The sequence below is a fragment of the Ovis canadensis genome, chromosome 5 (assembly GCF_042477335.2).
Source record: "Ovis canadensis isolate MfBH-ARS-UI-01 breed Bighorn chromosome 5, ARS-UI_OviCan_v2, whole genome shotgun sequence".
NCBI classification, from domain to species: Eukaryota; Metazoa; Chordata; class Mammalia; order Artiodactyla; family Bovidae; genus Ovis; species Ovis canadensis.
In genome coordinates, this window is record NC_091249.1 from 18,884,209 (window position 1) to 18,910,208 (window position 26,000).

A 26,000-nucleotide genomic window follows, 5' to 3' on the forward strand; every position below is an offset into this window, starting at 1 on the left:
TCATGTCTACATCTGGGTAGTAGAGTGGTTCCCCATTTTCCAGATGAGGAAACTGAGGCCCATATAAGGGACTTCACCCACCCAAGGTCACTCGGCTGGAATGGTCAACACTCCAGTCCAAAGCTTTGGGCCTGGCCCGACAGAAAAGAACTAGTGGGTGGGGTGGCAACATGATGTTCCGGGGGACTTGAGAAGCACAGGCAGCCACACCCTCTTCCCGCTGCCCCTGCTCCCCAGAGTCGGACTGCAGAAGCTAAAAGCCTCATTTATTAAGCACCTCCTGCAAGTGACACACCTTTGCTCATCGCACATCCAGGCTGACCCTGGGCTGGGGTCACTGTGCCCCAGGTGGGCCGGGGCCCAACCTCACAGCCGGTGGTCTTTCTTCCTCAGCAGCCCGCCTCTTGGCCAAGGCTCTGAAAAGGGGCCACCAGAGGCTGCAGGGTGGACGGCTGTGCACTGTACGTGTCAACGGGCTCTGCTGAGGGGCACTGGGCAGGCTGGGAGAGGGTTCTGTCCTCAGGGGAGGGCGCTCCAACCCTCCGCTTGATGAAGGAGTCCCAGGCTGGGCAAGTGGGTGCTGGGCGGAACTCAGGCTGGACCCTGAGCGGGTGCTGGGGACAAGGAAGCCTCAGGCCGGGCCCTGGGTGGGCGCCCCCTGCGGTCAGCCCTGCTGGCCTTTTGCCGCTGCAGTGTCTGCTCCACTTTCTCCTTGAAGCGCCGGTTCTTCTGCTTGATCTTGGCTAGCTCGGCCTTGCGCTTCGCCTCCAGGTCAGGGTCCTGGCATGGGCAGGACCAGAAGGTGGCTAAGCTGTGCATCCTCCCTGGGGACCCTTGCGCCCTGCCCCTACCACACAGACAGCTCAGCCAGCCCTTACCTTCCCCTCCAGAATCATCTGCTTCCTCTTGTTAATCTCCTTCTTTTCATCGAAGTTGGCTGCCTCCAGTTTCTGGGCAGAGGGGGAAAGAGTAGGGGAAGGGCGGGACCATCACAGGGGTTGCCACCTTCAAGGAAGCACCCCGAGTCCCTGAGGACGAGCCCCTTCCCTGACACTCACAATCTCACACTCCCTCCGCACCACGTTGACCTGTGTGAGGATCTGTAGGACCTGGGCTTCCTCCACTGGGAACTCCTCCAGCTTCTTCTCTGTGGGGACAGCAGGGGCCTGGGGTTGAGAGGGGGCAGGGAAGGGCAGGCACCACAGGGAGAAAGATTTCAACCATGTAGCTCTCCACGCAGCAGGGCACGCAAGGCCATACAGAGTCATATCAGATAAAGATCAGGTGGGCAGGAGCTAGGTACAGATTGCTCTCTCTCTCTGGTTGTTAACAACACTATGAATTTGATTAGGAGTTGTCGTTTTTTCTGAAAACAGTGTCCATTAAAGTCAAGATGTTTCTGAATCGCAGGACAGTCTGTGCAGTGGTTGGACATGCCCCAGAGCTTCTCGGTCCACCCAAGGGGATTTTTAAAAACCTGCCTAGGCCACAGCCCTGGGGCTTCTGACTCATCTGCAGGGACCACCCACACACTCTGGTCTGAGAGACCAAAGTCCCTTCCCATCAGTTGTGGTTTTCGGCTGCTGGAGGCCATGATGGAGTTGCTGAAGCAATTGAAGCAATTGCTGGGCCAAAGAGACGTCTGTGGGGGTCGGTTAGGAAGGAAAGTGCAGTTTCACCCCCCTCCCCTCCCCACCCCACTCACTGATCTGCTCCTCGATGGCGTGAACCAGGTGGATGTCATACTGCGTCACCAGCGTGACGGCCTGTCCCTGCCGCCCTGTGGGGACACACCCAGACTGTGTGCTGGAGGCCAGGAGAAGGGGCCGACACAAGCAGGTCCTGACCGCTGGGCAGCTCAGAGCTCCTCTTGATCAAGGAGAACTGTACAGGAGCTCAATGGGTGGAGGAATGAGTGGAAACAAAGGAAGCTTAGAGCATCACGTCTCAGCCCCCTGCTTGACCTCTGTGTGGCAGGCAGATCTGTCCCAGGGGAGCAGCAGGACTCCAGGGAGGGGCAGCTCTCAGCCAGCTTGGCCTTAATCAGGGGCTGGCGATGTGGCTGATTTCCCTTTTTGCTGTGGCTGCCAGGGAGCTCAAGCCCAGTTCTGTCAGCAGGAAGCCCAGACAGGCTTCAGCTCCAAAGCCTACATGCCACCTTCTCTGTTCCCGGCTTCCATGAGACAATGCGCTAGGACAGCCCTCGGAGCTGACCATGCCTGAGACCCTCAGGGCGGCCCCAAACAGGCGTCACATTCTTGTCACCCATCATTAGACGAGGTGGTAGGGGCCCAGAGACCTGATGTGACTGACCTGAGGCCACAGGGCAGGAGAGAAGGGCCAGTCTGGCCCCAGAAACCACGGCTCTGCCCACTCCAGGTGTGAGAAAATCTCCCGGACTCTGTGCCCCTTCCGGGTGGGGCTGAGGAGCAGACACAAGGCTCCTTCCGGGAGCCACAGCAAGTGGTTGAACTTGAACGCTGAATCCCACAGGGCAGCATCTTACCCATCAGGACCCGTACACCTGTTTGCTGCTGGGCTGGATGGCCAGCCCTGATAGGCGAAGGGGGCTTGGGTGAGGCAAGAGGTAGTGGTGGGGAGGGGGTTGTTGTGTGTGCCGTGTCCCCAGGGGACACCTCAGTGCTGCCTGGATCATGTGGAGAAGACACAGCACCCTCACCTATGTCTTTTTGTTTGTTTTGGGGGGGTTTTTGGCCGTGGTGTGCGGGATCTTCCCCAACAAGGGATCAAACCCGTGCCCCCTGCATGGGAAGCGCAGAGTCTGAAGCACTGGACTGCCAGGGAAGTCCCCGCCCGTGGTTCTGAAAGGAGGATTCCCCCAGCTTGCAAGCATTACCTCTAGTATCTCTCACCTGCAGCCTGTAGCCCTCCCATGCCCCACCAGCTCGTGACTGGCTCTGCGTGCTGTGGGCAGGCAGGAGGCTGGGTGCCCAAAGGCTGCCCTGCCCTGTCTACTCACCTGCGCGAGCTGTCCGGCCAACTCGGTGGATGTAGATCTTTGGGAGTCCGGGGGTGTTGTGGTTGATGACCACCTGCACAGTGGGAATGTCCAGGCCCCTGGAGGCAAAGGTCAGTCAGCGCCTCTGTCCATGTGGGGAAACCGAGGTTGGGGCTCACCCAGGGTCACTCGGCGGTGAAGCTGGGGCTACCTGAAGCCAGCCTCCCTCTCTGGCCCTTTTGTGGGGGTCACCGTGGGGGAGGGAGCACCCTGGAGCCGCTCACCGGGAGGCCACGTCCGTTGCGATCAGGATCCGGTAGATGCTGGACTTGAACTTGGCCAGGGCGGCGAAGCGTTCTTTCTGTGCCACGTCGGGAGAGAATTGGGGTGGGGGATATCAGGGAGCATCCCAAGAAATGTTTCAGCGTTCATGGTTACTGTGTGAGGCCTGGGGCACGCACAGCAGAGGCCAGGACGGTCTCTGCACTCGAGGGGCTCGCAGTCCAGCGAGGGAGACGACCTTGAGGAGGCCAGAATGGGGCAGACAGGGTGACAGGAAGAGTGTTCCAGGCAGAGGAGAGGGCCTGAGCAAAAGCCCGGGGCCGGGAGGAGGCCCCAGGGCGAGGCTGGTCGGGGAGGGCTCTGGGCGGCCGCCTGGCACCTCACCTGTTTCATCATGGAATGCAGAGCCACAGTGGGGAAGCTGAACTTGCGTAGCATCATGCATAGGATCTGGCAGGTCCTGGTGGGAAGGACAGGCTGCTGGTCCTGGGAAGGTGCTCTGCCCCCGCCTCCCCACCCGGAGACCTCTAGCAGCGGCCCTGCATGACTGGGGAAGGAGAAGCAGGGGTGCCACGTCCTGCCTGCTGACCCCTTCCCTGGCCTGAGTCAACAAGAGAGTGCTCTACGTCCAGCCTTTTCTCTCCTGGTAGCCCAAGAAATTCTTGAGGGGCAGTGGTCAGGAGGTCTCCTCCACGTGCTGTGGGCTGCCCTTCTACACTGGCTCAGGCTAGACCAGCCTACAGCTCCTTGATGCTCTCGCCAAATATGTCAAAGGATTTTGAAATCCCTGGGTCTGTGGAGAGGACAGCCGTGAGGGTGATGTGCTGGGCCTCAGTGAGCCCCTGAGACCACAGCGAACTGGCTGCTTCAAGGCCTTCCCGGCTGCTGCAGGGGTCTCCTGGGGAGGGCCCAAGGCCCTCAGCTCTTCCAGTTAAGGGCAGGTCTGAAACAGTGAAAGTGTTAGTCCCTCAGTCTTGTCTGACTCTTTGCAACCCCATGGACTGTAGCCCACCAGGCTCCCCTGTCCATGGAATTCTCCAAGAAAGAATACTGGAGTGGGTTGCCATTCCCTTCTCCAGGGGGTCTTCCAAACTCAGGGATTGAACCTGGGTCTCCTGCACTGCAGATTCTTTACCATCTGAGCCCCCAGGAAAGGGCAGGTCTGAGGACCCCCAAATCCTGGCTCTGTCTTGATGAGGGTGACCTTATTAGCAAACTGCTTGACCTCTCTGAGCCTCCTTGAGTGAATCCTCTGAAACTGTTGGTCGGAGCAGAGGCCCTGGAGTGCCAAGACTGGCCCTGTGCCTGACACCTCCAACCGCAGACCACCTGCTGGACCTCCAAGAGGCACAGGGGGAGCGACGCCTGGGGGACAGGAGCGGCAGGCCCACCCGTGCTCACTTGCACGTGTTGGTAAAGATGATGATAGACCAGTCCTCATGCTCGTCCTGGAAGTTCTGGATCAGGTGGACCAGGTAGGCATCCTTGACCTTCTCAGGCACTAGCAGGTAGCGCTGGTCCAGCTGTTCTACGGTGCGCACCCTGGGCACAGGCAGATTTGTTTCGCTTTCTGTTGAATGAGGTCAATGCCCCCCCGCCCACGGTCAATGACCTTTGCTGGACACCCCTGCCTCCCACTTGCCCTGCCCCAGCCCCCCGCCAGAAAGTAGCTGTGGACTCACGGGGCCTGAGCCTCCCAGAAGAAGGGCTGGTTGGTGGCCAGGCCCTGAAGCTCCCTCAGTGTGTCGGTCAGCGTGGCGCTGAAGAGCAGCGTCTGCCTGCGGGCAGGCACGGCTGCCAGGATGACCTCCAGGTCGACGGTGAAGTCAGTGCAACCCTGCTCCAACAGCCTGTCCGCCTCATCCATCACCTGTAGCATCAGCCGCAGCGGGCATGGGGTGGGGACCCGGGGTGAGGCCGCTGTCTGAGGCCTGACCACCACCCGGGGCCCAGCCTGCCTCCTCCATGTGCCTCCTTCCTGGGCTGAGACGTGCACCCTGGAGCGCTCTCCCTCGAGGTCTTGGAGGCCTGCTTTCTTGCCCATCTCAGCTTCAACGTTAACTCCTCAGAGAGGCCCTGCCCTCAGCTAACTTTTTCAGCGTGTGCATGCACGCGTGCTCAGTTGTGGCCAACCCTTTGTAACCCCAAGGACTGTCGACCTCCAGCTCCTCTGTCCATGGGACTCTCCAGGCAAGAATACTGGAGGGGCTTGCCGTTTCCTCCTCCAGGGAATTCTCCCCACCCAGGGATCGAGCCCGCGCCTCCTGCATTGGCGGGCGGACTCTTTACAACTGAGCCACCTGGGGAGCCCGTCTTCTCTGGTGCAGGCCCCCTTTTGTCAGTCCCCGAGATGTCACTGTCACCACTCCTAACTTGGTAACGGACGGCCAGAGGGACACACAGTTCCCAAATGGAGGAATCGGGGCCCCAGGCTGACTCACCAGGAAGTGGATCTTCTTCATGCTGAAGGTGTTAGAGCTGCGGAGGTGGTCAGCCAGGCGCCCCGGTGTGGCAATGACTACGTGTGGTTTCCGGGAGAGCTCCAGGGCCTGGGCCACCATGTCTGTGGGTGGAATGCGAGAGGTGGGGCTAGGTAGATGGTCTGAGGCTGCAGCAGTCCCATGCCCAGAGCCTCCTTGGGTCCCGCCATACCCATGCCGCCAACGACGATGCAGTCTTTCAAGCCCAGAGGCTTTCCCAGGACCCGGAACTGCTCTGCGATCTGATAGGCCAGCTCCCTGTGGGCATGAACGGGCCAGCCTGAGTCAGATAGGGGTTTTGTGCCTGCCTCTCACTCCTGTCTCCATCAATAGGGCCTCCTGCTTGCATCTTTCCTGTTCACACACCCTCCATGGCTCCCAGTCCCCTTTGGACAAAGGTTCTGATACTGACCATTGGAAGCCCATTGTGGCTCCTGCCCTCTCAATAGGCTGGGTGCCCGAACAGAGTATGGCTTGTCCTTGGCCAGTCCCACCCAAACTGACCTTTCCTCATCCCATGTCCTCAGCAATGGCCTTGACACCATAGTCATCAAAGCCCGAGACCCAAGTGTTAACCACCCCCCCGGCCCATACCCACCCCATCCCGAGGCTGGTCAGTGGCCAAGTCCCCTCCTCTCTGCCTCCAGCTCTGTCCAGGCCTTTCCTCTGGCCATATGCTTACTTCCTGGCCTTCCTGCTTGCCCTGAGTCAAGCCCTGTGCTCAGCACTTTTCACACACTGTCTTGCTAATTCTTCAGCACCTCTAAGGGTTGGGCTAATTTCTGTGCCCATTTTCCACACATAGCAAGTGTATTCAGAGAGGTAAAGGCATGTGCCCAAGAGCACACAGCTAGTTCACTCACCTGAGAGGCGTGTGTGTGTGTGTGTGTGTGGGGGGGGTGGGACTCACCTGGTGGGTGTCAGCACGAGGCAGAAAATGCCATAGGGATCTTCAGACAGCTTCTGCAAGATGGGCAGGACAAACGCTGCTGTCTTGCCGCTGCCTGTCTTGGCACAGCCCAGGCAGTCCCGACCTGGGCAGAGAACACAGCAGCGTCACAGGTGCAGACAGGTATTCCATCAGGCACAGTTCACAGCAGCTAACATTTAACGAGCAATGACTATATGCTCAGGTTTCCCTGGTGACTCAGTGGTAGAGAATCCACCTGCTAGTGCAGGAGACATAGGTTCCATCCCTGGGTCGGGAAGATCCCCTGGAGAAGGAAATGGCAACCCACTCCAATACTCTTGCCTGGGAAACCCCATGGACAGAGGAGCCCGACGGGGTACAGTGCACGGGATCACAAAAGACTCGGGCATGACTTAGCAACTCAACAATAATGACGAGAACTATATGCTCAGTAGCAACCTCTGCCCTTCCTGTTGAAGACATTATGACAACTTTCCATTTAGAGTAATTGACACATTTAAGGAGAGTGAGGCCATCATCGTCCCCATTTAACAGAAGGGGAAACCGAGTCAAAGGTTTGCCCAGGACATACAGCCAGTAACAGCCTGGACTGGAACCCACATCCATTTGACCTGAGATACTTGCTACTAACCACAATTTCATTTTGACTCCTTCCCTGGGATCAGAGCTTGGGAAACTCAGAATGTCCTCCTCAGTCCAGAGTGCCCTCCCCCAACCTGAATCCTATTTTCCCTACTGACTCTTCATCCCTACTTAATGCCTTAACTTGTCACATCCTAGGCTTCCTGAAGGCGTCTCTTTAATGGCAAAACTGGGCTGGACCAAAGGGCTGGAGAGAAGAACAGTCTATGGACCAGAGTCCTGGATTTACCAATAGTCTTGACAACCTCAATTACCATTTGTAAAATGAAGATAGTAAAGCAAATTCTACCTAATTTTCCCAGTACTATCTATTAGTTATTCATCAAATCCTCCCAGTGACGATGCTACGAAAGTTTCAGAGATTATATCACTTGTGCAGGCGAGTCAGTCGTACAGCCTAAACGCCAACATTACCTAGTCGTCCTCCGGAACCCAGGATCGCCCGGAAGGCCCAGGGCTGCCCCTTGCCTCACGGGACCCGCGTGGGCAAAAGCTGAGAGAAGGCAGGAGAAGCGACAGTACCGGGGAAGCCTCCTGGAAAGGCCAAGCCACACTCACCCTCCAGGATGGCGGGGATGCAGCCCAGCTGCACAGGCGTGGGCTGCTTCAAACCCATCTGCCGACACTGTTCCACGAGCCACGAAGACAGCCCGAGCTCCGCGAAGCCTGCCATCCTCGCAGCCGGGGCAGTTCGAGCGCTCGTGTGAACGATGCTTCCGGCGCGTGTCGATGACGTCAGAAAGCGTTACCGTTCACTGGATCTGCCTCCTGCTTGGTCCCACCCTCTCCAACTCGCAGTTCAAAGCCTCGACCACACCCTTACCCCGTTTTCCCGGAATCCCGCGGGGCGGGGGGCGGGGGGGGGAGGGTCTCAGCCTCGAGTTAAACTACAGTTCCCAAGATGCCCTACGAGACGCACTTGCGTCTCCCGCCCCTCTGTTCCCCTTTCCGAGTCTTCTATTGGCTCCTCTCCAGGGAGGAGCCAGTAAACTACATTTTCCGGCGTGCCCGTAGGTGGCTGCCTCCTTCCGGCCGACGTGTCTTTCAGGAAGGGGAGCGAGTGAGAGGGCAGCGATATGGCTCCTCCGGCTCCTGGTCCGGCTTCTGGCGGCTCCGGGGAGGTGGACGAGCTGTTCGACGTGAAGAACGCCTTCTACATCGGCAGCTACCAGCAGTGCATCAACGAGGCGCAGCGGGTGAAGGTGCGGCGGCTCCGGGGCTGGGAGACGCTGGGGGCGGAGCCGGAAGAGGCTTCCTGGTGGCCGCGGGTCGGACTCTGATTTTAAAAACCCTACCTTTTCTCCTAGTGCCGTTTCACCCCCCACATCTCTTCACAGCGCGGTGAGGAATTGTCTTTGTCCCTTGACAAAACTCAAAGCAGTACCATTTCGTGATAATTCTCACTTTAACCGGCTCACTCTGCACCTTAGGCGTTTGAATAAGAGATTCATGCTTCTATAGTAATAGTAACAAATATAATACTACGCTGCGGTAATAATAATAGTAATAACAATAATAGTTCTCATTTGTTTCCGCCATGCCCTCAATACCCCTAAAGTAGAGACTATTATTTATCCTCATTTTACAGGTGAGAGAACAAGGAGGCTCAAGAGAGAAGTGACTTCTCGCCTGTTACCCTGCCCCACTAGCCAGTTTATTTCTCCCCAGACTTGCTCATTCATTCATTCCTCACTGATCATCTGTATGGGCCAGGCCGTGTATCCGTGCTAGGCTCAAAGCTGTGACAAAATAGATAAAACTATCTTTCTTGGAAACCTCAGCTCCCAAGGGAGGCAGATAAACAACAAGAAAGTAAATAAACTACCAGGGGCATCCCTGGTGGTCCAGCGGTTAAGCCTTGGCATTTCCACTACAGGGAGGCCATGGTTCCAACCCTGGTTTGGGAAGTTCCCAATGCCACGCCAAGTGCAAATACAAATAAATAAAAGTAAGTCATTTAAAAGGTGTCAGGAAGTGGTGTGATGGAGAGTGGTGGGAGGGAGCCTACCTGAGAGCTAGAACCTGCAGCTGGAAAGGCCCAGGCAGTGAGTGGGTGACAGGAGAGGGGCCAGCCAGGACTGCTAGCAGCACCTTTTTGGGAAGGAGATGGATGGTACTGTCTGTCACTTTGAGAGTGAGCTATTGGAGACTTAAAAAAAATTATTATTATTTTGTATATTTATTTTTGGCTGTGTGGGGTCTTCATTGCTGCTCAGGCTTCTCTCCAGCTGCGGAGCGCAGGGACTGCTCGTCACATGAGCTTCTCACTGCGGTGGCTTCTCTTGCTGCAGAGCACGGGTTCTGCGTTTAAGGGCTTCAGTAGTTGGGGCTTGCAGGCTCTAGAGTGCTGGCCCAGGGGTTGTGGCACATGGGTTCCGTTCCTCTGAAACATGTGGAATCTTCCTTGACTCATCACTGGCAGGCAGACTCCCTCCCAACCACTGGACCACCAGGAAGTCCCGAGGATTTTTAAGAGCCGTGAATGGGACAGGGTCTTTGCCTGGCCTCATGGTCTAGTGTTCTGAAGAGAGTAAACAAGTAAAGAACCGAGTGAATACATTAATTACAACTTGAGCCCTGCAGGGATAGGAGATAGAAAGTGCTGATCACATATTGAGGGTGGGCCGCTGCTTCATGTGGGAATGGTCAAATCAGACCAAGCTTCTGTGACTGTCATCTAACCCTGTGACCAAACCTTGAGAAGGCTCTCACTTCATAGGTGAGAGTCCCAAAGGTGCTGAGGCAGGGGTGAGCTCTGTGTAGTCAAGGCCTAAGAGGCTGGGGTTGCAGAAGTGGGGTGAACACAGTGGGAGAGATGAAGATTGAAGTGCACAGAGTGAGAGGCAGGGCTTGGGGGCAGGGGTGGGCACAGCAAGGGTTTGGAGTTTATTCCGAAGGTGTGGGAAGCCGTAGGAGCACCATGCAAGGGAGTGGCAGACATCTTCACGGAGGCGGCTGGGGGTTGGAGAAGTTTGGATTCTGAAGTGGAAAAGGCTTGCTTTCCCTTTTGGCCCTTGGCAGTGAGCCCCACGTCCCTGCGTGTCATCTGTGGCACGGAGGGTAAAACCTCAGGCTTCAGTAAGAGGTTCTGATTCGTTGAAACGCCATTTGCGTGATTGTATTAGTTTTCCATTGTCAGTGTGACAAAGGACAGCTCAAGGCAACACACGTTTACTATCTTGCAGCTTCTGTAGGTCAGAAGTCCAACCCTGCTCTCACTAAGCTAAAATCAAGGTATCGGCAGCCCGGCTGTGTTCTTCCTGGAGATTCTGGGGAAGAGCCACCTTCCTTACTCATTGAAGTTGCTGCTTCTTGGCCAGGGGCCACCCTTAGCTCCTGGAGGCTTCCAGATGCCTCTCTCCAGCCCTCAACTTCCCATACCACCCTTCCATCTCAGAATCAGCCATGGGGGGACTTTTCTGGTGGTCCAGTGGTTAAGACTCTGGGCTGCCAATGCAGGGGGCCCAGGTTCGATTCCTGGTCAGGGAACTGGATCCCACATGCTGCAATGAAGATCTCCTGTGCTGCAGCTAACATCTGGTGCAGCCAAATAAATTAAAAAAGAGAAAGATCCAGGCATGGGGGTTCTTGGAGTCTTGCAAGTTTCCCCTTCCCCTTCATTCCTTTTGTCTAAAAGTCCTCTGCTTTTAAGGGGTTCTGTATTGGACTGGACCCTCCCAGATAACCCAGCATGGTCTCCCCACGTTCAGGTCCATAATCTTAATCACACCTGTGAAGTCCCTTTTGTGACGTAAGGAAAGCTGTCCCAAGGGCTGCCCTGGACACCTCTTGGGGCCTTACTGCGCTCGGCGTCACAGTTGTTAACGTGCCTCCCTGCCGGGTAAAGCAGACCACAGGAGGGTTCAGACAGGCCTGGCTGCCTCAGGCTCTGGCTCTTCTGTGTGCTCTCTGCAGCCAGGGCTGTCAACGGCACCCCCCTGAGCCTTGCTTTCCCCTCCTGTCGGACGGGAGCCATGACTTTCATCTCAGTAGGGCCCCGCGAGGTTCTGCGTCATACTCAGCGATCCACCTTCTGTCTTCTGTTGCGTGTCTGTTCTGTTTATGTGATAGCAATGTGCTCTTTGAGTCTTACTGTGTCTTAATATGCAGATCTTACCTCCCTGCTGAAGGAAGCAGCGCGACCTGCTGTATGCAGAGAGCTGTGGAAAGCAAAGGAAACCAGATCAGCTGTCAGATCACTGTTGGAGGCAAGGCTGTGGCACAGCCTCTGAGCTGGGGCCTGGGCACCCTCTTCTGCAACATGGTAAAGATGCACTGGCACCAAACCAAGAGGTCCTCCCTGACACGGCCAGAAGAATGGGAGTTCCTTCCCTGCTGAGCCCTTTGGCGTGCGTTAATTCTGGTCCACAGGCCACCTGAACCCTCCTCGGCAGCCTGTATTGGGTTAAATGGTGTCCCTGATGAGATGCATCCACTCGGAGCCTGTGACTGTGACTTATTTGGAAGAGGGTCTTTGCACACTGCCAGGTGGTGCCTGGTAAAGAATCCGACATGGGAGACACAGGAGATGAGGTTCAATCCCTGGGTCAGGAAGATCCCCTGGAGGAGAAAATGGCAACCCACTCCAGTATTCTTGCCTGGGAAATTCCGTGGACAGAAGATTCTGGCAGGCTACATCCATGGAGTCACACGCTTCTGAGCAAACATGCATGGAGTTATAATCCAGTGAAGGATCTCTGGATGAGATTAGCCAGGATTTAGGATCGGCCCTAGACAAACCTAGACAGCGTATTAAAAAGCAGAGACTTCACTTTGCCAACAAAGGCACCTGTAGTCAGAGATACGGTTTTTCTAGTAGTCATGTATGGATGTGAGTGTTGGACCATAAAGAAAGCTGAGTACTGAAGCACTGATGCTTTCAAATTGTGGTGCTGGAGAAGACTCTTGAGAGTCCCTTGGATTGCAAGGAAATCAAACCAGTCAATCCTAAAGGAAATCAACCCTGAATATTCATTGGAAGGACTGATGCTGAAGCTGAAACTCCAGTACTTTGGCCACCTGATGTGAAGAGCCAAGTCACCGGAAAAGACCCTGATGCTGGGAAAGATTGAGCGCAAAAGGAGAAAGGGACGACAGGATGAGATGGTTGGATGGCATCACCAACTCAACGGATGTGAGTTTGAGCAAAATCATGAGATAGTGAAGGATAGGGAAGCCTGGCGTGCTGCAGTCCATGGGGTCACAAAGAGTCGGACATGGCCGAGCAACTAAACAGCAACTAAATCCAATGACTGGTGTCCTTCTAAGAGAAAGGCAGAGAGAGGCTTGAGGCAGACAGAAAAAGTGGTGGCAGAGGTTGGGGTGATGCAGCCGCCAGCCAAGGATGACCCGGAGCCACCAGCCAAGGATGAGGCAAAGGCGGGTCCTCTCGGCCTGTGGAGGGAGCCCAGCTCTGCTGGCACCTTGATCTCAGACCTCTGGCCTCCAGAACCACAAGAGAACAAGTTTCTGTTCTGAACCCCGCCCGAGGCGGTGGTTGGTTATAGCAACTTCAGACAGGCACCCCCAGAGGTGGCCCCAGGTGGAGCCCCTGGTATGTTGCGATGCTGGCACCGTCACGATGTCTGTTTCCGTGCTTGTCGGCCGTTTCTTGAGTGCCCACAAGATGGCAGGCACCGCACAGGTGTTAAGGGTGAAGCAGCTAAGAAAGCCTCCAGGAGCTGATGGTCTAGTGTCGTCGGGTGACACTGATGGCCCGTCAGAGGATGGGATGTGGTCCCCTTCCCCAACCCCATCCCTGGCCTCCCTGGACAGTTAGCCTGGCTCTCAGGCCTGGCTGCACCTCTGAGCTGTTTGCAGGCAGTTTGATGTCACTGGTGGATGTGAGCCTCCTGGCTTTTCTGATCTTTGAGCTCCCAGCTGGTGCTGATGAGCCGTCAGGACTAGGCACCAGGGCACTCCCCTGGTGACATGCTTCATGGTTCCTGGGGTTCCCTGGTCTGTACACCTGTCTTCGTTCTTATGCCTCCCAGAAGCTCTTCTCTTTGGCTGCTTGGGAAAGTCCTGAGGTCTGCATGTGGGGTCTCACTGACCCCCCATCAGCCATCCTACAGGGTCGGTGGTGTGCCTGTTTGACGCAGAGGGCAGCTGAGGCTCAGGGTGGCCTCTGGTCCCCTGGTCCCTCGCAGGGCATTTCACTGTGTCCATGCTTCAAAGATACCAAGAGCCAGCATTTGTCTCTCTCTTTTTTTGAAGAAAATAATCTTATTTATTTTATTTTTGGCTGTCCTGGGTCTTCGTTGCTGCACGCAGGCTTTCTCTAGTTGCGGTGAATGAGGGTACTCAGTGCGGGGGCCTCACTGCAGCGGCCTCTCTGAGAGCTCGGGCTCTAGAGCTGGGGCTTCAGTAGCTGTGGCACACAGGCTTTGTGGCCTTGCAGCATGTGGCTATTCCCGGATCAGGGATTGGACCCGTGTCTCCTGCGTTGGCGGGTGGATTCTTTACCACTGAGCCGCCAGAGAAGCTCCTTGTCTGTCTCTTTTTTTATACAGAAGGTGATGTGGGGACCCCAGCTGGGTTGGCCTCACCAGTGTCCAGCTTTGAGGGTCCTTTGAGAGTCACTTCTTTAGGAGACACTGTGTTCCAAGTCCTGGCCAGATCCCGGCTGGCCACCGTGGCTGGAGCAAACTGCTGAGACCCCATGGCGAAGCTGGCTGGAGTCCAGCTGGGGCCAGGAGCCAGGCTTCTTGTTTGCAGTCTCCGGTGGCCTGAGAGGAGGACATGTCCACCGCCCTCACACCCTGAGGCTGGGAAGAAGGCCGGGGCTTGTGGAGTCTGGTTCTCAGCCTTGGGGAGGGCAGTCCTGGCATGCTCCCGCGGGTGGGGCTGCAGGCCACTGTTCCCCAGCTCGGGCGGCTTGGCAGGCCATTCTCTCTGCTGGTCCCCAGGCCCCGTGGTTTGGAGTGGCGGCTCCAAGCTGGCCAGGCCTGCTTGCCCGGTCACTTTCCCCTCCCGGCCCCTGCGTGGCCTGTCCCAGCGCCCCGCACCCTCTGGGCTGAGTTGCTCTGTGCCTGCCCACCCCAGGCACCGTGGGGCCTCCAGGAAGTCGGCCAGCACCCCAGGGCATGGTCCAAGGCTGTTCCCCCGAGGAAGGGCCCCTCCCGTGCCCGCAGCCGCACAGGGGCCCTCTTCAGGGTGCTGCAGGGAGCTCTGCATGAGCTCGCCCTACAGCTGCTTCTGGGTTCTGTGCGGTGACTGGGCTGACTGAACGTGGCCTGTGGACCTCGTCCCCATGGACACAGCGGTCCCCAAGGACTCCCCCCGCCTGGCTAGACCCCAGCATCGCTGTGCTGGGGCAGCCAAGCTGAGCTCTCCCAGAAAGGTCCTCTGAGTGAGGCGGGGCCAAGCTGAGCTCTCCCAGAAAGGTCCTCTGAGTGAGGCGGGTCTCCGTCTGTCCTGTTTGCTGCTTTAAAGAGCGTTTTGAAGCCAAAGCAGCGTGGAAGGGCCCGCTGCAGACAGTAAAGTCCCCTTTGCATGTCCCCCACCAGGTCCCATCCCTTCTCCAGCATCAGCCATCCATCTTCAGATGGGAGTCTTCCCAGGCCTGCTTTCTAGGCTTGTACAGACTTAGGCATCAGTGCACGCCCAACCCCGACCCCACTGCAGGCGTCCTCGGACCACCTGGACTGTTGAGCTGCTTCCATTTTGGTCTGCTGAGGCTCGGGTCCTTCCCCATCGGCATGAGCAGCCCAGTGTCCCGTGGTCGGAAGCGTGGCTTCTGCCCCGGCCCCTTCTGTATGGCTGGGGCTGTTTCAGCACTGTTAGTGTCCCCGTCCCTCACCCAGCCGGATGGGAGTGACAGTTGAGCCTCCTTTCCCAGGGGGATGTCCTGGGGGCACAGGATGGGGTGCCCAGCATGCTGCGTGCCGTCCATGGCGGCTGCTCGCCTGTGGCCGAAGGTCCTAAGGGGGCAGAGAGCCAGGGCGGGGACTAGGGCCCAGTGTCCTGGGAAGGCTGCCTGTGGCTGGCCTCTGTGGGACTGCTGGCCGCACGGCCCCCGCGAGTCCTGACCTACCTTTGCCTCCGCAGCCGTCCAGCCCGGAGAGAGACGTGGAGCGGGATGTCTTCCTGTACAGAGCGTACCTGGCCCAGGTGAGCGTGGGCCCTTGACCGTGCCTGCCGGTGCCCTGGGACAGGAGGGTCAGGAGCAGCGTGTCGGCGGGGGCAGGAGCCACGCAGCTGGTGTGGCCACTGCAAGTCGGTGACCGCGTCACTGAGGCCCTGCAGCACCAGCTCAGGAGACCGGTGTTGGGATTTCTTGGTTTTTTTTTTTTTTTCACTTAATTAGTAGATTTTACTCGTTCGGTATGGTTCTGGGTTTACAGATAACCGAGCAGATGATAAAAAGAATTCCAAATCCCAGCCCCACCCCACAGGCATTTTCTCTCATTAACAGTTTGGGTTCGTGGGGTGCTTTTGTTAGAACTGATGCACTGGTATTGATGCTGTTATTAACTAGAGCTGGCAGTTTAGATGCTACAGTTAAAGTTTTAAAAGCATCGTTGCATGCTGTGCTCAGTCCTGTCCAATTCCTTGTGACCCTATGAGCTGTAGTCCACCAGGCTCGTCTGTCCATGGGATTTTCCAGGCGAGAGTACTGGAGGGGGAGCCATTTCCTGCTCCAAGGCCTTCCCACCCGGGGACGGAACCCACGTCTCTTGGTGTCTCCTGCATTGGCAGGCGGGTTCTTTACCTGGGTCTTAAAAAGCAGCATTCCCTTGGGACATAATGCAGTGAGAGTTCATCCCCCTGTTGTATAGACAACCCAGACTCTGCAGAGAGGATTGAACTGTGCCCACCGTGTTCCCACCCCAGGCCCACAGCACGGGTGTGGCCGCCAGCCTCGTCCCCTTAGAGCAGCAGGGAGAGGGCAGGCCTGGGCTGCTGTGTGGGGGGCACATGGCTCACAGGTGCCCCCACCTCGCGTCAGGCCTCAGGTGGCTTCCCAGGTCTCTTTGCATCTTTCCCTCTGTGGAGCATTCTAGAACCTGAGGGGACCTCCCCCCTGTGGCCCAGGTGCTCCTCCCCGCCACCTCCCACCTCCAGGGTATGTGTGTCCCCCGTCAGAGTAGGGTGCCCCAGTGCACTGCAGAGTCTCCTCGGATGTGTTCATGTCTGCATGTGTCTTTAAAGATAAACACAGGTAGGGACTCCCCCGGTGGCCCAGTGGTTAAGGCTCTGTGGCTTCCATGCAGGGGTCACGGGTTTGACCCCTGGTCGGAGAACTAAGGCCCCACATACCGTATGGCAAGGCCAAAAAATTCTTTTTTAATAAATTAAAAAAAATTAAACGTGAAGACACGTAGAAGGCAATGAACACACTGAAACTGCCTGGAAAGGAACAGGGAAATGGGTCCCTGATGCCAGTTTCCCTTCGCAGTGACCTCCCTGCTGGGTGTCTGTGGGCAGGCCGAAGCACGTGCCCAGATTCCCTGACCCTGTGACCCCCTCCCCTTCACCACCTGGGGCTGTACAGTGACCGGCCAGGGTCTGCAGCTGGAGCAGTGGGCAGTGTGGCTAACGGGGGATGCTGTGGTGGCTCCCGAGGGCCAAGGGGCGTCCCTGGGAGCGGTAGGTACTGGGGCTTCACCAGGGCGATGCTGGCACCAAGCAGCCCTTGTATGTTCCCTGGGGCCTGGGACACAGAAACTGCACCAGGAGGTCGGGCAGGGCTGACGGCATCCGTGTCCTGCCCACAGAGGAAGTACGGCGTGGTGCTGGATGAGATCAAGCCCTCCTCTGCCCCCGAGCTGCAGGCTGTGCGCATGTTTGCGGAGTACCTGGCCAGCGACAGCCGGCGGTGAGGCTGGGGCGCTGTGGGCGGGCAGGGGGTGTCTGGTGGGCATCCCTGCTGTGCCCTCTGAGCCTTGGTTCCCCTCAGCCACACAGCGGGGGCAGTGAGGGGCCCTGCTTCCAGGAGGTCTCTGCGGGGGCGGGGGGCCAGAGGTGGGGACTGCGCAGCTGCCTAGGGGCTGCGGGAGCCTGGTTGCCCAGAGAGCCCCCCCGGGACACGCGGCGGGGACCCTCCCCACCTTCCGCTGCTGCTCACCTGAGTTGCGGGGAGGTGCTGGTGGCTGCGCTGCCTGTCATCCATCTCTGCGGACGGGTGGGAGGGCGGACACCGCGGCCTCACTCTGAGCTGCATGTCCGCCTCGTGCCGCTGATCAGCTGTCATCAGACTCCGTCAGGCGGTGGCCGGGAGAGGCGAGGGTCAGGGCTGTAGGGACCCGGAAGCGCTGGGTCTTCCAGGCCCAGGCCTGCCTGTTCTCTGCTGCCCGGCGTGGGGTCTGAGACCGCTCACGGTCCGGCCTTTCTGGCTTCAGGTGGCTCCTGCGCAGGCAGGTCTTGGGCTGGGATGCTCACCCAGGTGCCTGTGAGCTCAGCCTCTGGCTGGGAGCTGTGTGGCCCTGCCTCACCTGTGCGTGGAGCACCAGCCTGATGCAGCCGGCTTTGTGGTCCCCCTGCACCTCGGTTCCCCCCACCCCTGGAAATGGACTGCTCACAAAGCCCCCTGGGATTTCAGAGGTGAAACACCCCCCAGAGGGTGGCTGGGCTAGAAGGCGGGGCAGCACAGCGCATGACAGGGAGACACTCTGCTCTGGGAGCCAACCCTAGCTGCCTGTCCCAGCTCCGGGGCCTCGCTCACAGCACTGTGATGCCTCGGGGGGTCTCGGGCTCCTCTCCTGAACGCTGCCCCATGGAGCTTGTTAGACCAGGATGTGGGCCTGACCTCATCGATACTACGCCTCCCTCGCGGGCTGCTGCAGCCCTCTGTGGGTCCCAAGTGTGGATATCTCCTGTGACCCCCACTTCTGCTCCTCATGGAGGGCAGCACCCCGTGCGCAACCTCCTTTGATCTGGCTCCTTGGTCCATAAAGAGACCTGAGGGGTTTCTTCAAAGAGGCTTAAGCAGTGGTAGCTGAATGGGGACCCCCAAAAGCTGTGAACCTGACCTCGTTGGAAACGGGCTCTCTGCAGATGTAAGTGGTTAAAGACCTTGAGCTCATCTTGGATGTAAGGTAGGCCCTAAATCCAGTGACGGGTGTCTTCAGAAGAGGGGGAGAGAAGACGCAGATGCGGAGGCCACCTGAAGACGCAGGCAGAGATCTGGACAGAAGGACTGCCGCAGCTCCGAGAGCCGGGGGGAGGCGGCCCCGGTCACGCTGGCCCTTGGAGCCCCGCAGGAGACACCAGTCCTGCCAACACTTTAAAAAAAAATGGTCCGGCTGCACTGAGTCTCAGTTGCCACAGGCAGGATCTTTGATTCTCACTGCATCATCTTCAGTTGTGGCATGTGACATCTTAGCTGTGGTCCTTGGGGTCTAGTTCCCTGATCAGGGATTGAACCAGGGCCCCCTGCGTTGGGGGCATAGAGTTTTAGCCACTAGACCACAGGGAAGTCCCTTGCCAACACCTTGATTTCAGCTGCTGGCTTCTAGAACTGTGAGAGAATACATCCTGTCATTTCACTGCTTCCTGGTACCTGGTGCTTTGTGATGACCCGGAACAGTTAAGACAGGCGCCCTCTCTGCACCTCACTAGCCTGGGTGATGAGCCCTTTGGGAAGGGGAAGGAGCTCCGGGGCTGCTGCGAGCATTACAGGAAAGAGCCCCCAGGAGGCCCAGGGCGTGGAGCTGGTGCTCAGGAAAGCAGGGGTGCTCACAGTGCATCCGTCCTGGCAGTGCAGACTGCCACCCCACGCAGACTGCCCGGCAGGCAGGTGGTGGAGGAAGCGCCAGAGCCCACGGGATAACCGCAGCACCTTCCGGTAACCGCGTACGCCGCTGACAGGAGGACGGGGCAGGCCGCGTGTTCACCGCCGGTGCGCCGGGAAGCAGGCAGAAGCTTTGTGAGGTGGCCTTGGGGCGGCGCATGCCAGCCCCGTGGGGTCCCTGCACAGTCGTGCCGCATGCGTGGCGGGCAGCACACGCAGCTGTGAAGTCACGTGTCTGTCAGGCCCCTCTCTGGTGGGCGCGGGGAGGCTGACAGACCCGTCCCTGGCCTCCAGGGACCCTGGGGTACACCACCCCTCAGCAACCCACATGAGACATAGGCGTTTGCTGAGATGGCATCAGTCCCGAGCCACGGCGTTTGTCCAGTAGTGACACAGGGCCCTTCTCTCGTTAATTGCTCAGCAGCCCTTTGAATCAAGAATCCCAACTCCTCGATTCAGTTAAGCAGTTCATTTCTGATGTAATGTGACGTGTGGGTGCACCCAGCTGGTCCTCAGGCCAGCCTGGACTCCGGCCTGGTGCCAGCACCCAAGCCCCAGCCCAGCACACGACCCCCCTGTCGGAAGCGGTCAGGCTGGGGAGCCAGGGACAGCCACCTTGGCCGCGGGCATCCTCCCACACAGCCGCCCTCAGGACCCAGGCCCAGTGCTGACCGAGGTAGATCTGGTCCCTCTGCTGAGACCGCCAGCCTCCAGGGGAAGCTGGTGGCAGCATGAGGTTGAGGTGCCCCTCTGCAGCCTCACGTCCCTGCGGCGGGAGGTGCCCCTGGCAAAGCCAGCCCAACCCTCTGCATTGGGGTGGTGTGGACACCTCAGCCCTTGAGCACTGATGCCGGGGGAGCGTGGGGCCTGGGTGGTCATCTGTGGGCAGGGCCAGGCACGACCCTTCCTGCACCGCATCTCCCCACAAGGCCTGGTGCACCTGACCCCACTTCTGGCCTCGGTTTCCCTGTCTGTGTGAAGGCTGAGAAGTGCCTGATGAGGTGGCTTGGCGCAGACAGCTGGGCCCATCCTGCCCACTGCTGCTCTGTGCCTGCGGGGGCCTGTCTGTTCCCCCTGGGGGTGCGGCCACCTCCTGCCCCTGCCTTGGGCCATGAGCAGCTGTGTCTCACAGGGACGCGATTGTGGCCGAGCTGGACCGGGAGATGAGCCGGAGTGTGGATGTAACCAACACCACCTTCCTGCTCATGGCCGCTTCCATCTACTTCTACGACCAGAACCCAGACGCAGCCCTGCGCACCCTTCACCAGGGGGACAGCCTGGAGTGGTGAGTGGCCATCCTACACGGGGGTTTGCGGGGGGGCTGTCTGAGAGGCAGCTCAGAGCCTCATCAGCCGTTGTCATAGGAACGGCGAGGGGGGCTGCTTGGAAAGTGGGCCTGGGGTGGGCCGCAGGCCTCTCGTTCCAGTTCCAGCTCTTGTTCCCAGTCCCAGAGACGCTCTCTTCCGCACGGCTGGGCTGCTGCTCTGAGGACAGGGCACCCTCCGCTGAAAAGCGTCTGTTCCCAGCAGCAGAGCTGAAAGCACCTTTGTCTCTGCCCGAGGCCTCTGTGCCCGCCCTCCCTCCACGAAGCCTTGTGCTCCTCTGTCCAGGGCCCTGGCCTGTCCACCTCTTCCTTGGGCCCTCAGCACCCTCCGTTGAGGCCGGCCCTTGGGCACTGCAGGCCTGGGCCCTGGAGCCCCCAGCCCAGGAGGCGGCTCTGGGCTGTGCTGTGACCCTCGCTCTGGCCAGGGCTCCACAAGTGCTCTGGTTTCTGCCTTCCCCTTGTTAGTCTCCCTTCTCGCCCGCTTATTTCCCACCTCAATCCCAAAGGGGGTTTGCAGTTGGCCTGGTGCAGGGCTGAGGTGGCGGTGGATCCGCGAATGTTTCTCATGCCCCTCCCCGGGCTCTCCTGGGCACTGGGTCATGTCCTGGTGGGAAAGCTCTGGAACAAGAGGCCACAGTAGTGACTGGGGCCCAGCTGTCTAGGCCTGAGAAGGGGTGGGGGTGTGACGCTGAAGGCAAGGGCCACGTGCTTCCCCGCAGCACTTCATCCGGGAGCACTGGGGAGGGACTGTGTGTGGAAAGAGGAGGGGGTGCAAACCTGGTGGCTGGCCATGGGGTGGGCAGGGAGCGGGCCGCAGGGCTGGGGACCCCGTGGAGCTCTCGGCCTGATCCTGCTCCACAGAGGCACAGGGCCTGGGAAGCGATGGGGCGCTGGTTGTGGCGAGCAGTGCCCACAGAGTTTGATTCTACCGGGCTGATGGTCAGCCTCAGTTTTCCCCTCTGCAAAGTGGGACTGGTGGCCCGAGTGCTAACAGGAAGTTTCGGGAAGGTGGTGCTTACAGAGTGAGCTCCCAGTGGGAGGGTACAGTGGGGCGAGGGTTCACAGGCCACACGCCTTTCCCGCAGCATGGCGATGACAGTGCAGATCCTGCTGAAGCTTGACCGCCTAGACCTCGCCCGGTAAGCCCGCCCCGCCAGGGCTGCTGGGCGACGGCCTGTGCCCGGGGGGGCGGGGGGGGTGCTATCTTAGCAAAGGCCAGGCTGTGCTGGGACCCTGAATTCTCCAGAAACCGGGCCTCTGTCTTCAGTGGGGACCCCCCCGAGCACGCCCCCTGGCTCAGATCATCAGCAACGCGAATGTTTCTCCATGTAGTGCGTTCTGGTCCACAGGGGTGGCGGCACCACTGGTTGCCTGCCCGGCCCTGCACGGTGCTGCCTGGGGCGAGGGGCGTTGCTGCCGGTGCCTCAGCTTCCTTCCGTGAGGCTGGCAGCGGGGCCCGGCCTGCAGGGTGGGGGTGGGCTTCAGGCGTGTGCGGCCACAGGGGCTGCCAAGGCCTTGTGAGCAAGGAGCTCGGGCAGGGGTGGGGGACAGCGGCCGGGCCCCGCAGCCACTGGGCACCTCTCCTGCGCCCCCAGGAAGGAGCTGAAGAAGATGCAGGACCAGGACGAGGACGCTACGCTCACCCAGCTGGCCACCGCCTGGGCCAGCCTGGCTGCGGTGAGCCCCTGCCCAGCCTGGGTGGGAGCACGGGGGCAGGAGCAGCTGGGCTTCACGGACACCCCGGGCCTCGTGCTTTCTTGGGGGCCAGTCTCCCGGAAGAGCCCAGAACATTTTCCCCATCACTCAGCCTTGACCCCTTCTGGCTTCCTATAGCCCAGTAGCTTGGCCAGAGCCAGGGTGAACCAACTGGGGGGCTCGGAACTAGACTCAGCGTGCCTGTTCCTGCACGCTCTCCCACTCCCACCCGGGTGCGGGGAGCCAGCCTGGCAGCACAGACTCCTCTGGGGCCTGGCCCCAGGCTCGGCTGCTGCTCAGCTTGCTCTCCAGGCTCCTGGCACAAAGCTGGGGCCTGAGTCCTCCCTCGCGTACTCCCTCCTCGAGCCTAGCCCCGCTACCCCCACATGCCTGGGCTCCCCTCTCCTGGCAGCAGCCCCATTTCTGTCTTGGGCTTTTAACTTCCTTTCTCTGAGTTCACGCTCTTGTCCAAGCTTTTTAAAACGTGCTCCTTGTCTGCGTACATCTGCACGTCGTTTTGCACGGCTGAGGCCTCACCCTGTAGGATCCATTCAGTGCAGGGGACACACCCCAACAGTCCTGTCTGTAGCCTTGCAATTGTTCACAAGTGCATCTCCGTGTCAGGCTCCCCTGCCAGCGTGACACTGTGTTTCTACCAGGCAGACAGAACCTGCTATTCAGAATGTGGGCGGGCGGGCTCAGGACCGACCATGGAACAGAGGCTGGACCGTGTGTCCCAGCCCAGACCTTGGCCCAGCTGCCAGTGCGTTGATTCCTCTTCCTCAAAGCTGAGCCTTTCAAGTCCATAAACTGAGGGCTTGAGGGAGCCGAGTTTGAGGGGTCTGGACACTGCCTCGGCCCCTTCACAGCACAGGCTGCTCAAGGGCCTCTGTGTGGAAGGGGGCGGCGTCCCCAGGGTGCCTGCCCTGAGATCCATCCAGGAGGGAGCAGGCTGGGGCAGGGCAGCAGGGTGACAAGGCGGTGATGTCCCAACTGTCCCCGCAGGGAGGTGAGAAGCTCCAGGACGCCTATTACATCTTCCAGGAGATGGCTGACAAGAGTTCGCCGACCCTGCTGCTGCTCAACGGGCAGGCAGCCTGCCACATGGCGCAGGGCCGCTGGGAGGCCGCTGAGGGCGTGCTGCAGGAGGCGCTGGACAAGGTAGGGGCAGGCCCAGCCCCACCCCAGAAACAGGTGCGGCAGGGGCCCCACACCGGCCTGCTGGCCAGGTGGGGATTCTCACGCTGACTCAGCTAAAAGTCGGGATTGTGAACCACAGTCCTCATTCTGACTTCTCTTGAAAATGGGAGGATCCCGTCAGCCCAGGCCTGAGCTAAGCAGACACATGCCTCGTCTTCTCACTGATGCCGCCGCTGCCTGGCCTGGGCCCTTTCAGGGTGATGACCCCTGGCCTGGATCTGTGCTTGAGAGAGACCCCCACCGTTGGCTGCTGAGGAGCGAGCACAGCACACACGCAGTGTCGCCTGTGCCCGTGCTGGCCGAGCGGAGGCCCCGAGCGTGCCGCCCGCGGGGGCTGGGGGCCGCCGTAGGGGCCTGCCTTCCGACCGAAAGCTGAGGCGGGTTTGATACAATGAGAAACTGATGCCAGCGGGCAGCCCCTCCCTCTTCCCCTCTGTGAGGGGCCGGGCTGTCACGGCAGGCCATTGGCCACGCAGAGACAGGCCACAGGGCGGTGGTGGGGTCATCAGGCTGCGCGTGTGGAGCTGTGCCCTGTGCCAGCCAGCGGGCAGGGTCCCCACGGCCCCTTGCGCTTGCGACATCCCGGGCAGCATGTCCCTGCCTCGCCCCCCCCCATCAGGGCCTTTGGGCTGGGGTTCCCGGCCAAGGCAGCAGCCAAGCCCGTTCCCAGGATTCCCCGGGCTTCAGCGCCCAGTGTGGGCGGGTGAGGGGAGGTCAGCTGCTTGGAGGTTCTGGTAATTTCCTGCAGTTTCCTGTCAGGTCCCCTGGGGAGTGGGCGGGCCCTACCCCACGGTCTCAGGCCTCACGGCTGCAGCGGGAGGACCAGCTCGCTGGGCTGCGATACGTTGAGGCTCCCTTGGCCTAGACTCTGTCACCTTAAGATTTGTGATAAATAAATAGGCCCCTTGGAAACTGCAGCAAGCGGAGTCTCCGTGTTCAGGCCTTGGTTCAGGAAGCACCAAGCCCCTGGGGAAAGCAGCTGGTGTGGGGAAGCAGAAGGGAAGGCTCCAAGCTCACCACCTGGCCAAGCATCCAGTCACGGGGCACACTGCATCTCGTAGCCCCAGCCCTGTCTGAGTTGGGGGTGAGTGGGCCAATCCAGTGGCCTGGAGAAGCTGACCCTGCCCGTCTCCTTTGTTGCCAGGACAGCAGCCACCCTGAGACGCTGATCAACCTCGTCGTCCTGTCCCAACACCTGGGCAAGCCTCCTGAGGTAGGCCCCTCCCCGCCCCCAGCCAGGTGCAGCACCTGGGCAAGCCTCTTGAGCTAGGCCCCTCCCCACCCCAAGCAGGTGCAGCAGGGTTTTCTGGTCCTCGCAATGCCAGCCTGGTGTGGGCAGGGGTCTCCAGCAAGGCCCCAGCTCCACAGGGAGCTTGAGGTCACGGAGTCTGAACTTCAAGGCTAGCCTGGGGTTGGGGCAGGAACCTGCTCCCCATGAGTGGATGCGGCTGTGGTTGACCCGGGGGAGTTGGTGGTACAGTCACCCCCCAGGGCCCCCACCCTGCCCGGAGCTCTGAGAGTCCTCTGGACATGGGGGCTGAGGCTCAGGGCTCGCAGGGTGGGAGCCAGCCTGTGTCACCTCACAGTCAGGAGCAGGCAACAGGACAGAGAAGTGGGGCCCAGGGGAGCCATCCCGGTGAGCCTGTCTCGTCTGAGAGTGCAGGGGAAGGATGTGGGGCACTGCCCGTTAGGTGCCAGGCCCAGGCGGCCAGGGGCCCGCCACCCCAGAGCTTCATGGGGGTCTGTCCCCAGTGCCTATGGAAGGGCCCACTGGCAGCCTCAGGGCTGGGGTGGTGTGGGACAGATAGGACAGCGCCCCCACTCAGCACAGAGACACCCCCAGACTACCAGTTTGGAAGAAGCAGAGCTGCACAGACACCCACAGCCCTGTATGTCAGGGCTGGGCCCGGGGGTAGGGCCAGGCTGGGTGCGAGGCTCTGTCTTGGCCCCAGTTGCCATCCCCAGGCCTCTGAGGTGTCTCCACACAGTGCGCCCAGAACAAACCCATCTCGTTTCCCACCCCCATCCCCCGACCTGCCGTCTACTCTGCCTGGCCCCCTGCCTCTCCCTGGGCCTGGGTCCCCACCCAGCCCACATCCCTGAGCCTGGGGCATCCCTTCAATCACGTGCAAGTACAGGCTCCTGGCCCCACCCTCCAGGGTCCCCTCTAATTCAGCATGATTCCGGGGTGTTGAGTGATGGAAAAACTTTGGGGAAATTGGGGCTCTTGCTTGGGTCTGGCTGGGTGGCCCTTGTTTCATCCCATTCTGCTTTCCAGGTCAGAGCCAACGTGGGGTCCCCGTGTTTAGCTAACCTTGCCTCCTCCCACAGGTGACAAACCGCTACCTGTCCCAGCTGAAGGATGCCCACAGGTCCCACCCCTTCATCAGGGAGTACCAGGCCAAGGTGAGCCCTTGTGGGTGGCCCAGCTCTGTGCCCCAGACCCCGCAGGCTCTACTAGGCAAGGTGGGGACTCGGGGCCTGGCTCACAGGTTCTCCCGTTTCTCTGTCTTTCTGTACCCCTCCCCCTGCGCCCCCAATTCACATCGAAGGAGAATGACTTTGACCGGCTGGTGCTGCAGTATGCCCCCAGCGCCTGAGGCCGGCCCCAGACGCACTTCCGGAGGAGCTGTGGGAACTCGAGGCCAGGGCTCTGCTGCCCTCTCTGCCGGGCACTTGCCCTTTGGTTAGAAGTACAGGCTGGAAGCCCAGCCCAGCCTGCCGTTTTTCAATAAATGTCTCCCTTCCAGGAA

General features: G+C 59.5%; 2 protein-coding genes and 1 non-coding gene across 5 annotated transcripts; 2 read left to right on the forward strand and 1 right to left on the reverse strand.

Moving 5' to 3' along the window:
* Nucleotides 1-245: 245 nt before the first annotated feature.
* DDX49 (DEAD-box helicase 49) lies at nt 246-8,516 on the reverse strand. Of its 3 annotated transcripts, none has more exons than XR_011257126.1 (13): nt 7,853-8,483; nt 6,632-6,755; nt 5,894-5,979; nt 5,683-5,804; nt 4,924-5,111; nt 4,643-4,783; nt 3,626-3,701; nt 3,244-3,320; nt 2,981-3,078; nt 1,706-1,780; nt 1,059-1,166; nt 879-950; nt 246-780 (listed from the first exon to the last, which is right to left on the reverse strand). XR_011257126.1 is itself a non-coding variant. In XM_069590617.1 (13 exons), exons 1-13 carry the CDS (start codon nt 7,965-7,967, stop codon nt 592-594), a joined length of 1,452 nt encoding a protein of 483 aa, XP_069446718.1. In that variant the 5' UTR covers nt 7,968-8,516; the 3' UTR covers nt 246-591. The 3 variants fall into 3 exon arrangements, 2 of the variants coding, with proteins under 2 accessions (XP_069446718.1, XP_069446720.1); XM_069590617.1 differs by having other exon boundaries at nt 1,059-1,147; nt 7,853-8,516; XM_069590619.1 differs by lacking the exon at nt 1,706-1,780 and having other exon boundaries at nt 1,059-1,147.
* On the forward strand, nt 8,116-26,000 carry COPE (COPI coat complex subunit epsilon). Its single transcript, XM_069590622.1, has 10 exons — nt 8,116-8,496; nt 15,344-15,406; nt 17,014-17,114; nt 20,161-20,313; nt 21,438-21,491; nt 21,948-22,029; nt 23,053-23,208; nt 24,392-24,460; nt 25,579-25,653; nt 25,800-26,000. The coding sequence occupies exons 1-10, from the start codon at nt 8,371-8,373 to the stop codon at nt 25,845-25,847; spliced, it is 927 nt and encodes a 308-aa protein (XP_069446723.1). The 5' UTR covers nt 8,116-8,370; the 3' UTR covers nt 25,848-26,000.
* TRNAG-GCC (transfer RNA glycine (anticodon GCC)) lies at nt 10,711-10,783 on the forward strand. Its single transcript has one exon. It is a non-coding gene; the product is annotated as a tRNA-Gly (tRNA).

What these genes read in the sequence shown, in the direction of transcription:
- DDX49 (XM_069590617.1), bottom strand. Translation starts at nt 7,967, where the DNA reads ATGGCAGGCTTCGCGGAGCTCGGGCTGTCTTCGTGGCTCGTGGAACAG. An exon ending in TGAAGAAGATCCACTTCCTG is followed by an intron (nt 5,112 to 5,682) that starts GTGAGTCAGCCT and finishes CTGATGCTACAG; the next exon opens with GTGATGGATGAGGCGGACAG. An exon ending in CGCCATCGAGGAGCAGATCA is followed by an intron (nt 1,148 to 1,705) that starts GTGAGTGGGGTG and finishes CTGTCCCCACAG; the next exon opens with AGAAGAAGCTGGAGGAGTTC.
- COPE (XM_069590622.1), top strand. Translation starts at nt 8,371, where the DNA reads ATGGCTCCTCCGGCTCCTGGTCCGGCTTCTGGCGGCTCCGGGGAGGTG. An exon ending in CAGGGGGACAGCCTGGAGTG is followed by an intron (nt 20,314 to 21,437) that starts GTGAGTGGCCAT and finishes CCTTTCCCGCAG; the next exon opens with CATGGCGATGACAGTGCAGA. An exon ending in TGCAGGAGGCGCTGGACAAG is followed by an intron (nt 23,209 to 24,391) that starts GTAGGGGCAGGC and finishes CTTTGTTGCCAG; the next exon opens with GACAGCAGCCACCCTGAGAC.